The sequence below is a fragment of the Epinephelus moara genome, chromosome 10 (assembly GCF_006386435.1).
Source record: "Epinephelus moara isolate mb chromosome 10, YSFRI_EMoa_1.0, whole genome shotgun sequence".
Lineage (NCBI taxonomy): Eukaryota > Metazoa > Chordata > Actinopteri > Perciformes > Serranidae > Epinephelus > Epinephelus moara.
In genome coordinates this window covers 33531985-33544059 of record NC_065515.1, presented here as the reverse complement: position 1 = coordinate 33544059, position 12075 = coordinate 33531985, and the positions used below count along the sequence as shown (strand labels likewise).

Sequence of the window (12075 nt, the reverse complement as noted above, 5' to 3'; positions counted from 1 at the left end):
AAAGCCGGACCCCCAGCCCATCCGACCCGCCCCCCACCGCCGGCCGCACACAAACGGGCAGGCCCAGACTGCGCAGCACCAGAACACCCCCCGCGGGCAGCACCCAGCCCCCACCCTTTAAGTTTAAACAGACCGCATGTGCGAGCCGCTGGCGGTGGATAAACAGGAAACAGCTGATAGCAGGAATTAGCGAGCAGCTAGCCTCGCGTCACCAGGCTCTTCACGTACAGCGAAGAGCCTGGTTTCCATTCACTCTGAATTTTGTCTGGATTCTGATTCTGGTCTAGAGAGCGGATCCGGAATTCACCAAATTCACCAAACTAAAAGTGTTCACCAAAGTAAAACTTTAAATTCTGGCGCACCATTGATTTACAATAAAAGAAAAAGGTTAACTTGATGGCTTGGGGCTTTTTCTTGTGAATTATATTCTTTAAATTAAAAAGTTTCACCGCATTTTTATTAGCTTGGTGCTTTTATTTTGATGGAAAGGCGCATCCATCGAATTCCGGATCCTGTCTCTCTCACCCTGGTTTCGGCCACTAAACGGCCCCAGAATAGCGAGCAGCTAGTAGCAAGAGGGAAACGCAAACCTGACAGACACTGTAAAGATGAGCCGCCACCTGACTAGCTGCGGCTGCCCCCCCATGTCACTGTTTACGTCACAAGCTGAGCTACATGTTTTGTTACTTGCTCACGCCCCCCATTTCCCCGAAAAAGGCGCATTCTGTATAAACAAAAGTAGGTAGGCTGCAATTTTCCGTCCTCCCCGATTTAGTTTTTATACTGCCAATGCTGAAAAAAGACTGATTGGGCTTTCCTGTAAATTTGCACAATTCCTATCTAAAAAGGGCTTATGTTGTCACAGCGAAGCTGACCTTTGACCTTTTGGATAAAAACGTCATCTCTTCATCATTTCATCCTATTAGACATATGCATAAAGTTTTGTAATAATTAGTATATGAATTCTTGAGTTATGGCCAAAAACATATTTTGTGAGGTCACACTGACCGTGACCTTTGAACATTAACCACAGAATTCTAATAAGTTTATTCTTCAGTTCAGTTGACCTCTGTGTCAAATTTAAAGCCACAGTGTGTAGGAATTTCTCCCATCTACCGTTGAAATCATATATTGCATACAAACGGATACCGCTGTGTACCAAAAAGCTATGATAACATTGATGAAACCATGTATCTGACACTTCATGGAGTATTCACAAGACGAGTAGAGGGATGAGGTGTGTGAGGTTGAGCCACTTGTCAGTTGTCAAAAGACAAGACGTGATTGGTTTGATTCGTTGTAAACACAGCCAGCATGGTGAGGAGGGGGTTTGTCAACTTGCGTCGCGTGTGTCTGAAGGAGAAAGGTAATGCAATCACAGGCCAGCGCCGCTGTTAGCCGCTTTTAGCGGCAGTGCTAACAGCGGCTAACAGTTAACAGTGGCGCAGTGATGCAAGGAGAAGGATGAGGTGTGTGAGGTTGAGCCATTTGTCGCTCTTAGCTCGCAGTAGCATATGCATGATCCTGCATTATGCTCAAAGAGTGGGACTGTTATGCTGCAGTAGTGCCGGGGTAGTAGCGAAGCGCCTCTTGCTCCTCTCCTTCAGCTTCTCAGTCACGCAGCGCTGGCCTGGCTCCCCACAAAAAAAGCTGAAGGCGGTGCTGTCTGTCCCTTGCTGGTGAATGTATTCTCAAGATGGCGAAACGTTATGGAACCCCCCAGATGACTTGCCCGCACAATGTACAAACAAATTTTTGCCAATAAACAACTGAAAATGTTACACAATGTACCTTTAAAGAAATTCCCATAAGGCGTTCTTGAGATATTGTGTTCACTAGAATCAGACAGATGCAAGGTCACACTGACCGTGATCTTTGACCACAAAATCTAATGAGTTCACCATTGAGTTAAGTGAAAGTCTGTGCCAAATTTGAAAAAATTCATTTGAGGCATTCTTGAAATACCGTGTTCACAAGGATGGGACAGACGGACAGACGGACAACCTAAAAAAAACAAGTGTACTTGGAAACACATATGGCCTAGACTACTGCAAGATACTTGATTTTGACAAAGGTCTAAGTTCTACCATTTAAACTGGCAACTGCAGTCCATGTTAAATTGTGATAAAGGTGATATTTCCTGCAATTAGACTTTGACTTCTGCTCTCAGCACATCAGAACTATAGGACTGAGCTTCACCTCCATTATGAAAGACATTATCCTGGAACAACCACTATTTACTCAAGTGATTTAACTGGTAATGTTGCTTTATGGAAAACCCTCAGCATGCTTAACTTAAGCATGCATAAAGTGGTCAACAATGTTATATGATTAATTGTGTTACATCTTTACAGCTGCATGGTCTTAGGTAACTTCCTTACTCTCCATTCTGCTCACTGCCATGACAAGTCACTTTGAGCCCAGTCATGGTGAAGTTGTGAAATCATCTGTGTGAACTCTGTAAGGTGGGACTGTGAAGATACCGAAGTGTTCGCTCTAGCCTCACAGTTAACAATGTAATATAGAAGCTCCACCATCTGAGTCAGGGCATCCAGAAATGACCTTCACTTACAAGGGCGTTTTGACAGCAGGTCAGTTTCCAGCGAGTATTTTTTCCTTTCTACTATATTGCTGCCTTAAAACCATCAGTGGTTGTATTTTTCCTTTAAGCAGACTTATGAAAATATTGCCCAACACTTAGTGTCACTGTCACAGTGGGCACTGTCAACCTGCCATACATGCAACTCTCTCAGTTAACCTAGTTAATTCTCACTAATCCTGCCTCTGCACCACACCTGCCTGCCAGCCTATCACCTGTCCACACATCTCCCACTCCTGCCAGTCCACCACACCCACCTCATCAAGCCAACTGCTCTCACCTGTGGATCATTGCCTCCTGCCAGTATAAAGACTCCAGCTTCACAGACTTTTCTTGCAAAATTGTTCTTTGTCATACTCATGCAAGACTTCCAGCGTTTATTCCCAGACTGCTTCTTTGTTGCAGTCATCCAGTTCTCCATAGTGAGTTCACCTGTTGTAAAAAGAAAAAGCCTGATTTCCTGTGCTGTGGATTACCTCACCACATGGCTGTACATTCTGCTGTTGTGTGCGCACCGCAGAATCCACTCATCATTGCCGTTTTCAAGACCCTCGCTGCCTGCAGTCCGCTCCACTCAGGTGTGTTGGCTTCTCCTGTGTGTAGTCCTGGTTCTGGACTCCCTGCTCGTCAGACATTGCCTTCTGACTACTTCCTCACCGTTGCACACATTTAAACTGTTTGCCATTTGTGTGCATCCAGCAAACGCCACTGACTCACCTGCTCTCTGCTTCGGCGTGCCACTTCAAGCACTTTGGATTGAACCTATGTCTTGAAAGGTTCCAGGCCAAAATGTTGACTGTTTTTTTTCTTTCTTTGGTGCTGCTATTGGGTTCAGACCACACCCATGACAGTCACCCTTGNCCCCTGGCAATATTTTTGCAAGCGCACCGTTGCTGTGGCACCGCCAAGAACGATTGTGATTGGTTGAAAGAAATAAAAAAAGCCGGGGCGTTTTTTTCTCCAATCTTAAAGTGAGAGTCGGCGCAGCCAGACCTTTCTTTTCTTGAGAAATGTCTGGTGAGCGAGACTACCCTTGAGGATAAAGTTTAAAGGTGAATGCTGGCACAGCCCTCTCAAAGCCATTACATGTAAAGGAGGGTTTATAAGATATGTGTGTTTGTGAATTTGGGTTTAAAATGCTGAAGAACACACTTGTGAAAAATGTGATCCTTAGTAGACAAAGACTGAAATCCAGTAAAGAAATGAAAATGTGAAGAGTGAATAATGATGAGAGTCTAACCTGAGGTAGAAGACTGATTTGGTTGTACGCTCCTGATAGACAAACATGTTCTTCCTGTTGACCACACAGAAAGAGTTCAGGACAGAGCGCAGGGCCTGGATCGCTACCATAGGGAGATAAAAAATATATTGACAAATTTAGCATGTTTGCAAAATATATCTATTTAATTTAAGCAGACGATCATGACTATATTCAAACAAAAACAGACTAAATTGAGAAGTGGTTCATTAATGTGACCCTCAGAACAAGAGCTCTGCAGCTAAAAGCTGCTTAAAAATAACTTCTGGCACATAATCACTGAAAAAAGCTTTGTAAGCTAAAAACAAAATCACACTAAGCTGTATTGTGCAAACCACACGCCTAACTGCTGCTCACTAACCAGCAGCCCAACTGCATGTGTAGGGAGTTTAGTGCCCTGCACAAAGTCACTTGTGTCTACTGAGGGAATTAGTTGACTTTAGTCATTTGCTTCCCTGCTCAAATCTTTCAGGCATCAATAACCAGCTCACCTGTCCAACTAGGCCACTTACTTCAGTTTTACTATATACTTTGGCAACACTTTACAGGTCGTGTAGTTTCCTAACAATTTCTTGAAAGAATATGTAACCGAAACATCAGGAAACATCATGAAAAGGACTGTGTCATCTGGTGCTTTTTCTCAGAAAAAACAGAGCAAGTGTTCAACTGGAGCACTTCTGGTTATTATTATTATTATTATTATTATTATTCAGTCAGGACCACGTAAGTAAAAGAAGATTGCCATTTGCAGCATTATATTTAGCAGTATGGCTCTGTTCTGGGGCCTCTCTGCCTTTCCTCGGGCCTATGCAGAAAGCCTTAGGCGGAGAGAGCCCACCTCTTCACCCTTCCATGTGCCAACATGGAAAGCCTAAGGCAGAGAAAGCACACCTCTTCACCCTTCCATGCGCATACAAGGAAAGCCTGAGGCAGGGAAAGCACACCTCCCTGCCCTTCTATTTGTCCATATGGAAAATCTAAGGCAGGGAGAGCAGCAGCAAAGACCCCCGCTGATGTACTGTAGCTGGGATGTGAGGTGAGATTGACATTGTGTCCTGCCTGAACTAACACTATGTTCAATTTAATTTTATTACCTACATAGTCTGATTAGACCTGGTAAAAAATCCTTTCGGTGATCCGACCACTAGCGGACAGCCGAGACCATCACTGTTCACACCTTCTGACCACTTGTGTTCAGATTTCATTACTGCCCCATTTAGTCACTACGTCCACACCTTTGCTAGCTGCTCTGTTGCATGTTTGCTTGTCACATTAGTGGTTGTATCAGTACAGCCGGATATATATAGCTGTCAGCAGAATTTAACACGTCTCCTTCCACAGGGCAAAACAAGGAATGATGATGCAACACTACATCCAACCCAACATACAGTAAAATGGGTAAGTTATAGAGCTTTAAGCACAACCACCTCGTCCTACACCCATGACATAGTCCTCGCATCAGGACGCTTAAGCGATTATACTAAAAAGGATACGTGATCAAATGCGTCCCAGACAACAAGTAGTTTGAATGACTGGATCACAATGTGTCTTGTTGGTCACTGGTGCAGAGGCGTAAAACTGTGAGTAATGTCGATAAGCAGGCAAATGATTTTACATCTCAACAAGAAGAGGAAGAGGGTTTGCTTGCCTTTTCATTTACATTTGACAGGCTAGGTGAGATAATATTCAGCTTTAATGATGTTTTTTTTCTTACTGTTACAGAAAATGTGAGCTTTAAATGAGTGCCTCTGAACTGTAAATAACTCCATGTGTCAATAGCGATGGCCCTCTTGTAACGATGGAATGGACTGGACCCTGTGTTATGTCTTACGTCTCTTTTTACCACCCTGTTTCTGTATTTACTTTGTATTTTTATAATCTATTTCCTGTAAATATATAATTGAGTATTTGTAATTCATCTTCTGTAAACAGAAAAATAAGGAAGAGCAGATCAGAGCTTAAATGTTACATATGAAACCATTTATTCTGAGTCATCTTGAGCAGTTCTATAAAGTGAATACGCTAACTTTAATACCTAGGATTCTGGTTTTCTGCTAACTACCAATTTGCTCAGATAGATTTGATGTCATGATGGATGTCAACCTGTGTTTTTATTTTTTTTTTTATAAAACCAATAACTCAGATCTGCTACTCACCCCTGGATACCCCCATGTTAGGTCCCATCTTGAGGCGTGGGTGAATGTGGATGACTGTGCTCCACACTACGTCACAGGCAAAATGTCCAGGGATGAACTGCATGGTGGCTGCAAGATAGTCTCTGGCCTGGTAGCTCTCATCTGTGTTGTAATCTGTGTGGGCAGGCCAAAATATAAAAAAAATATATAAAGGTGAGGGCATGTGAGACATCAAAGAAGAAATTAAAGGGTCTGTTGACACAATTGAATCAAAACTTCCTTTTACCTCTAAAATCTTATACTGACAGGTCTAAAACACAGAAATCTCAAAACCTAAAGAAATAAACCCAAAACTATCTGTATCTGCTTCTGACTCACCATCAGAGGTGTTGAGCCTCTGCCTGTAGAGAGATTCATTCTTCCAGATGTCTTCCTCACTCTCAGCCACCAGCAGAGAGTTACATACATGGCTGTCGTGTAGGTCCTGCAGCAACATGCGCTACATATACACACAAACAAAGGAATCATTTCACAAGCAACTGCACTTACTATATATAGGATTGTGTTGATGTGTGTGTTGGTTAGAATAAAGATGTATTTCTAACAAAAAATAGTGAGATTTGATAGTTCAGTATCACAAAGAACTTTGTAAGGGTTTATGGGTAAGAGACAAATGCTGAAAACATTGGTCTGTAATGGTTCGTGTACTTGCACAACACTGTCACAGTCCAGTGCACACAGCTGCACGCAGAACACAGCATTCTGCAATACAAGAGATCTGCCCAGAAACTTTTTTTTCCCAAAAATTTGTTTTATTAGTTTGTGTCTCTTCTGTGCCAGTCCTGGTACTTTGTATCTTGTATGGATGGCATATAGAGTGGTTAGAGGCAAGTAAGAGAGGAAAGCTGAAATTCAATATTTTCTGAACTGGGCCCACATCCCAGAGTGTGACACACAGTTTGGTTAGTGATCCATCGGTGGGGTGCAGAGATACATTATGAGATGACTTCAGTTCCATGGCCACCCATCCTGGACAGTTGGGTTGGAGACACAAATGTGACTAGAATATGAGACACTTAATGTTAGTTGCACGTAATTAAATAACAAAAAATGGAGAGTCTCCATGTGTACAACAAGATTACCGAGTCCAAAAAAAAAAAAAAAAAAAATTGGAAGGTATCATCATTTGTATACTGTAGAACTACTGCTTCCAACAGAGGATACAGACCGAGGGGACCAGCAGGTCAGAATTTGTTCATCCTGAGTTAGCAATTTAATACAATTTAATACAGTTTTCTTTAGAGACTTTTGTATTTCCTTATGACAGAGACACCACAGTAGGTAAACTGATGGGATCCAATATGGAATGCTTGAATAGTGTAACTTCAGTGCTTCCTTATTTATTGAAAACCTCACTCTTGTGTTATTTTACATTGTAGACAGAAAAAGAACGAAATGCATTAAGTAGCAAGACTGTAGCTGGTAGGAAAACAGTTGGGTGCAAAACTTATACTAACAAGTAATTGGTGTAGAGCGATACCAATGTCAGTGTCAATGCTCAATGCCCCCCCTGCAAATACCAAAAATGCTCTGGCAACCATAAACTGCAATGACCAGAGGCTGATGGGTAAGGTCTAAAAGCAACAGACCTAAGGGTTCATTACATTCTCTTTATGTACGAACATAGATTTGTTCGTTTCAAACGTCACTGCCCTCATGCATCCTTTTATGTTGGCATACAGCCATTAGATGGCACTAGAGGGCAGAGTCAAAAGTTTCACAACAACAAATGTGGCGTTGATGGAAGAGGTCCTAATATTGCGTCTGTCTTTGACACGTGCAGTGCTGTCTGTTCGTAATAGGTGAAAAGAAACGTTTCCTTGTGCATTTGGGTGTTTTGTTTTTGTGTTTTTTGTTAAGAACTGAATCGATATAAAGCAAATAAAAAAACTTAAACACTAAATCAACTGAGTGGATAGAAGTCTGGACTGATGTACATGTTTATTCAGGTTCAGTATTCCTGTTATTTTAATATGTTGTTTCTATTCCTGTGCTCTTTTTAAGACTGCCATGTAGTGGCAAGGTAATGTCATTCGTACAATTTTCCTAAACATTTGCAATAGGGGCATTTCAATACACATGCTCGTATGGAGCCATTCTGTTTGAGGCTCTCTTCAGAACTGCCTTAATTCTTCGTGGCATAGATTCAACAAGGTGCGGGAAAAGTTCCTCAGAGATTTTGGTTCATATTGACAAGACAGCATCACGCAGTTGCTGCAGATTTGTCAGCTGCACATCCATGATGCAAATCTCTCTTTCCACCACATCCCAAAGGTGCTATACTGGATTGAGATCTGGTGACTATGGAGACCACTGGAGTACAGTGAACTGTCATGTTCAAGAAACCAGGTTAAAATGATTTGAGCTTTGTGACATAATGCGTTATCCTGCTGGAAGTAGCTATAAGAAGATGGGCACATTGTGGTCATAAAGGGATGGACACAGTCAGCAAAAATAATCAGGTAGCCACTCAACTGGTAACTCATCAGACCAGGCAACGTTTTTCCAATATTCTATTGTCCAATTTTGGTGAGCCCGTGCGAACTGCAGCCTCAGTTTCCTGTTCTAAGCTGACCGGAGTAAGACCCGGTGTGGTCCTCTGCTGTTGTAGCCCATCTGCTTAAAGGTTCAACGTGTTGTTCGTTCAGAGAAAGCCTTCTGCATACCTTTCTTATAACAGGTGATTATTTGAGTAACTGTTACCTCTCTATCATCTTGAACCAGTCTGGCCATTCTCCTCTGACCTCTGGTATCAACAAGGTATTTTCGCCCAGAGAACTGCCGCTCACTGGATAGTTTCTCTTTTTTGGACCATCCTCTGTAAACCCTAGAGATGGTTGTGACTGAAAATCCCAGTAGATCAGCAATTTCTGAAACACTCTGACCAGCCTGTCTGGCACTAACAACCATGCCACGTTCAAAGTCACTTAAATCACTTTTCTTCTCTATTCTGATGCTCGGCTTGAACTTCAGCAGGTTGTCTTGAACAAATGCACTGAATTGCTGCTACATGGTTGACTGATTAGCTATTTGCGTTTAAGAGCAGTTGAACAAGTGTACCTAATAAAGTGGCCAGTGAGTGTATAATGTCCTCAGTGCCACTGCGCTCAACAAGGCAGCCCACAGGACGGAACAGGCAACATGCTGTCTGCCCCTCCCATCCCAAAACACTAACACACTAAGCTAGCTAATTGCAAGATGGTTAGTAGACCAGAAATAGAAGATCCTCCAATAACCTCTTGGTCTGGTGTTAAGAGATACTTCTGTGAATCATGAGAATGATGGTAAGAGAGAGTGGTGAATAAAAACACACTGAGCCAAAGAAGTAATTACTGGACAGCTATAGGCTCTCCTTGGCAGCTAATGTTTTTGAAAGACAAAATATTTGTGATGTAGTGTGCTGAGTGCTGCAGGAGCTACCTGATTGACTATTCTGCAGATTTCACCGATCTTCCTGACCACCATTTGATGCAAGTGTAAGTATTCAGGCAGTTCCTGCTCTTCTTCCTTCTTCTCCAACTCCTCAGCACTGACCTCTTTGCCTTCTGTGAAGCACCTGCAGCAATATGACAAATCATAAGAAACTTGTGGGATCCAATGACCAGCTGTGATCCAGCATCTAAGAATCCATCTAAGGGACTGTGCTGAAAGTTTGACTGGGACTTTTATTACTGTTGTTAGAGTTTTAATGAAGCTTCCTACAGGCAGTCTCACCAAGGAGAAAGCACCTTCCTTTGAAAGTGAATGACATCACTATTTTACAGACCGTTTAAACTGAAATCAATGTTGACGTCTCATAATTTATCGTTGCAGCTGAATACAGGATGACTTTGCAGGAAACTTGATACATTTCTTTTTACTTGTAAGCCTAACAGAACAAGCAAAAAAGTGTTACTCTGAGAATCCTGGACCAGGTAGGAACCTCGGAAGTGTTTGATAAATAGGGACAACAGACTACACAGAGGTGCTTGGATTATTGTCTGAGGTTTTTTTGACCTGGAATGGGAGTAGACTTTTACTCTATCCTGGTGGATCTTGACAATGAGCCAGAAGTCGGGCATTAGTGGTGACTGACACTCCTGTTCATCCAGGGTGGGGCTCTCACACTCAGAGTCACTGCTGCCACCATCGTAACCTTTAAACACACAAGGGCGAAACAAAAAAAGAGGCAACATTATGGTGTCACTATTTAAGTCATGCCAAGTGTGTAAACCTTGGTGACAGGACAGCTCCCCATCTCTCAACAGGATTTATTACTGTGACTAAAGTCTTTCAAACTCTACCAACAACAACCATAAAAAGCACCACCAACACTTGCAAAATAGACATAAGGGCCAAATTAAGCACAAATATAGCAGAGCTAACAGAGAGGATTGGAAACGTTCACACATATGTCAGTTTTAATAGTAAAAAGTAGAATAAAATAATTTTTAATGCTCGTGTTTTATTTCTTAGTGGAACTTTTTTCAATGTCAAACATTATTTTCAATGTCAAAATATAATGATACTGTCCTGGCTCCATAATCCGACAGTACCATAACACCACTGAAACTTACTGTATCACCACAGCACTTGATACTGAGTGACTGTCATACAAGCAAGATTGGCTGGCAGTATTTTCTACTGTTATATCTAAGCTTGGTACAGAGGCGTCTAAGCTGTTTTCAAGAACATTTGGTCATTTTGGTTCAGGTCAGTGCTTTATTAGGGTGTTCTTCTACCAACCTTACTCTCATTTTCATGCAGTGTATTTTATTAAAATGTTGACTATGGTCATAGCTGTTGTGTCTAATTTTGTGTTGTATATCTGGACATGTCTTCAATCTCTCTTGAAACTGGATTTTGTTTTCTACTGTCACATAATCACATAATGTTGCCTGTTATTTTATTTACATCAAAATTTCATTTCATAAATTATTACAGGCATTAAAGATAAACATAGGGATTGTAAATGTGAAGGTATTGCGCCTTGTGTGTGATTGCAGTGATCAGAGCGTGAGACGTTTTAGAGGAGAGCTTGAGGAGAGACGTATAGAGTAGAAAAGAAAAATCATGTCATCAATGTCAGAGCCGGCCCTCCCTATAAGCGAATTAAGCAGCTGCTTAGGGTCCCGTGGCCACTAGGGGGCCCCCAGATGGATGCACAGTAAACTGAATTGACTGACTGTCACACCTCTGCGCAGACCTGGCAACCCCGTTATTTACAATGAACTGCAGCCTACATGTCTATAGGGCAGCATGTGAGGATCCTCATGTTTGTTTGATCCAAAAAACTGGCAACGATGAGCATTGAGTCAACGTCAATGGTCAACATACATAACGTGACCTGTAGCAGGGAGGGGACCCTACGGACCAGGGGGCAGGTGCTGTTCACTGAACGGAGCATGCAGAGTACCGTCTACGAAGATGTCAAAGCGGGCATATCCCTCAGGAGCGGAGAAGAGGAAGAAGAAAAAAAAAGGTCGAAGAGGCAAACAAATAAGCTCGTTTGTCACTTACCAGAATGGGTGATTAATTAAGTATGTGCAATATGTGTGGCTTTAGGCCATGGGGGTAGGTCGGTCTCAGCCTGAACAGATAACATAGAGCGGTCACCCTGTGGGCCCATCACCGACAGCGACAGAAATCGGGGTCAGGTGCATTGTGTGCCGGGCAGCAGGCAGGGGCGGGGTCCCTGGCGTGCTGATCCCTGGTGTCGTGGACTGGCTTTGGGAACGTGGAATGTCACCTCTCTGGTGGGGAAGGAGCCGGAGCTCGTGCGGGAGGTGGCGTGATACTGACTAGATTTAGTTGGGCTCACCTCAAGGTGAGAGGCGCCGGGTGGGTATGGGGATACTCACAAGCCCCTGGCTGAGCGCCGCTGTGTTGGGGTTCTCCTTGGAGAACGAGAGGGTCACCTCAATGCGACTGTGTGGGTTGCAAAGAGAAGGTCTCTGACTTTTGATTTCTTTTTACCTGATTACACGCCACTCAGCAACAGTTACTATACTAGATGTTTATCAGATAGTGCTGTCGCAAAATTT

General features: G+C 42.8%; 1 protein-coding gene across 7 annotated transcripts in view; it reads right to left on the bottom strand.

Moving 5' to 3' along the window:
- Positions 1-12075, bottom strand: part of szt2 (SZT2 subunit of KICSTOR complex) — a 442490-nt gene that overhangs the window by 274033 nt on the left and 156382 nt on the right. For all 7 annotated transcript variants that reach the window (XM_050055637.1, XM_050055638.1, XM_050055644.1 and 4 more), the window contains exons 40-44: positions 10049-10187; positions 9473-9608; positions 6371-6491; positions 6014-6166; positions 3840-3942 (exon numbers count right to left, since the gene is read on the bottom strand). In XM_050055637.1, the coding sequence (XP_049911594.1) occupies positions 3840-3942; positions 6014-6166; positions 6371-6491; positions 9473-9608; positions 10049-10187 (652 nt within the window). The remainder of the gene's footprint in view (positions 1-3839; positions 3943-6013; positions 6167-6370; positions 6492-9472; positions 9609-10048; positions 10188-12075) is intronic.